The sequence below is a fragment of the Cibotium barometz genome, chromosome 49 (genome assembly GCF_041138505.1).
Source record: "Cibotium barometz isolate CiBa-2024 chromosome 49, ASM4113850v1, whole genome shotgun sequence".
NCBI classification, from domain to species: Eukaryota; Viridiplantae; Streptophyta; class Polypodiopsida; order Cyatheales; family Cibotiaceae; genus Cibotium; species Cibotium barometz.
Window position 1 is genome coordinate 43,857,951 of NC_141094.1, and position 2,563 is coordinate 43,860,513.

At 52.0% G+C, this 2,563-nt stretch overlaps 1 protein-coding gene across 1 annotated transcript; it reads left to right on the plus strand.

Moving 5' to 3' along the window:
* The first annotated feature begins 355 nt into the window (after positions 1-355).
* On the plus strand, positions 356-2,146 carry LOC147610613 (putative FAD-linked oxidoreductase ARB_02478). The gene has a single exon (XM_086786593.1). The coding sequence runs from the start codon at positions 356-358 to the stop codon at positions 2,144-2,146; it is 1,791 nt and encodes a 596-aa protein (XP_086642719.1).
* Positions 2,147-2,563: the final 417 nt, after the last annotated feature.

A 2,563-nucleotide genomic window follows, 5' to 3' on the forward strand; every position in this document is an offset into this window, starting at 1 on the left:
GCATGGATTTTGTTCACCTACCTTGCTATAAGCTCTCTTTATCCCTATCATCAACAATTAACTTTTCACTCCCCCTTGTAGTGTTTAGTATTGGTTACAATGGAGATGATGGTGTATCACAAATGTGGAATGACGCCTGAATTGGCTTTTTCATATAGCCCTCTTTATCTGCTCGGTACTAATATATAAATATAATATAAATCATTATGCAATCGGATTTGGCCTAGTACCTAGGCGATCACAAAGGTATGGAATCACAAAACTGGTGTGAGAGGCACTGCTACCTACTCACGAGAAGAGAAGCTGCTGCTTATTAGGCGCCAGAAGGCAGAAGTCTCTCGATGTCTCTGCCTGCATGGAGAAGTCATTGTGTTATGATACCTTTCCTATAGGATTGCAAGTGATAATCAGAGTCCTTGCCCTGATCCTGGTGTTGGTGGGCACCCAAGGCGGGGCTGATTACACATGCCGCTGCCTGCCCGAGTCTGCTTGCTGGCCTACCCTAGATTCGTGGCGTGATCTCAACTCCTCGCTTGGTGGGCGGCTGCTAAGGCCTGTTCCTCCTGCATCGCCCTGCTATGCGCCCAACCTAAACTCCACGGCTTGCCAAATAGCTGTGTATAACTGGAGGAACCCGTTCTGGCGTGCCGATCAGGTCGGCGCCATGCAGTTTACCAACCGTGAGGCACACGGCAATGAGAGCTGCTTGCTCGCCTCGACTCCCAGCAACAGTTCGTGCCGCCAAGGCGCCATCCCTGCCTACGCTGTGGAGGCTTTAGAGCCCTCTCACGTGCAGACAGCCGTGAGGTATGCGGCGCAGCATAACCTTAGGGCTACCATCAAAGCCACGGGCCACGATATCATTGGGCGGAGCACGGCGCCAGGATCGCTCAATGTATGGATGCACAGGCTCAAACAGATAACTTTCCATGACGCATTCATCCCCGAAGGGTGCGCCGGAAACGCTAGTGCTGTGTACGCAGTCACAGCGGGGTCTGGAACGCAGTGGCAGGAGCTTTACAAGGCTGCAGACGCCATGAATGTGGTGGTAGTCGGGGCAATGAGCAGCTCTGTTAGCACTGGAGGAGGGTATCTGCAAGGGGGAGGCCACAGCCCTCTTTCTCCGTTGCTGGGCATGGCGGCGGACAACGTGGTAGAGCTCAAGGTGGTTACTGCAGACGGGAGGCTCAGAACGGCCAATTCATGCCAAAACCGAGACCTATTCTGGGCGCTGAGAGGCGGCGGCGGGGGGACCTTCGGCGCCGTGGTCTCCTCCACTCACAGGACTTTCCCAGCTTTGAGCAACGTGGTAGGGGTTTTCTTCTCAGCCGCATCCAGCAACGCCACCCGCTTTGAGGACCTCCTCGTCCGATTTGTTCAGCTCCAATCTTCCCTGGCGGAGGCGGATTGGGCCGGCTACTCCTACGTCACATCGAACCCATTCTCATTACTGATGAATTACCTACTTCCCAACTCCGACACCTCCATAGCCCAAGCGGCCTTCCAGCCTCTCATCACCTTCACTAACCAGCATCCCAATGAGATTGCCGTCAATGTAACCATCCACGCTTTCCCCTCTTTCCTCCAGTGGCAGAACACTGTGCTTTGCTCCGCGAACCCCGGCGTGTGCTCAGATTCCAGCGGCTCCAACGCCGCTGTCGCTTCCAGACTGCTGCCGCAGGAACCACTGCAAGAGCGTGCCCCGGATGTAGCTCGAGCTTTCATGGAGATTCTCTCCGTAGATATAAGCATGATCGTCGGGCACCTTCTGGGCGGACGAGCTGTCGCTGACCCACGCGCCGCCGCCAACGTCTCCTCTTCTGTCAATCCCGCGTGGAGGAAAGGTCTCTGGCATGTTGTGCTCGTCACCACGTGGCAAGACCAAGAAAGCCATGCCCAGAGGACAAGGAACCAACTTGCTTTGACTCAGATGAATGGGTTGCTGAGAGATTTGAGTCCGAGTTCGGGCGCCTATCTGAACGAGGCTGATGTGAACGAGCCCAATTGGCAGCAAGCTTTCTTCGGCGACAATTACAGGAGGCTGAAGAGAATCAAGCAACGCGTGGATCCTGACGGCTTGTTCATTTGCAGGAACTGCGTAGGAAGCGAGGATTGGACCAAAGACCAGAACTGCCGCCTCACTTAGTTCTTTTAGTAGGATGCAAGAAATTAAGGTCTAGTGCAAGACCAAGAAACTTAGCCTAGAACTTCTCAATTTTCAAAAAAATCCTTCTCGAATTGATGGGAGAAGGAATTGAATATAAATTATATGAATGTGAATCGAGTAGTTATATGAAAAAGTGCTTTTACATATATGCCAGCATTTGTCAACCTTTGTATCATCGCCACTTCTCTATCACTACTAGGGTATCTTCTCTATCACTACCAGGGTATCGCCATGTACCCCCTAACTCTCTCTCTCTCTCTCTCTCTCTCTCTCTCTCTCTCTCTCAATCTCGCTTACTCTCTCTTACTCTCTTTGTTTCTCTTGAACTAGCCAACTCTCTATCTAACTCTCTCTAACACACTCTCTCTCTCAGTATGACCTCTCCATCTAATCAAT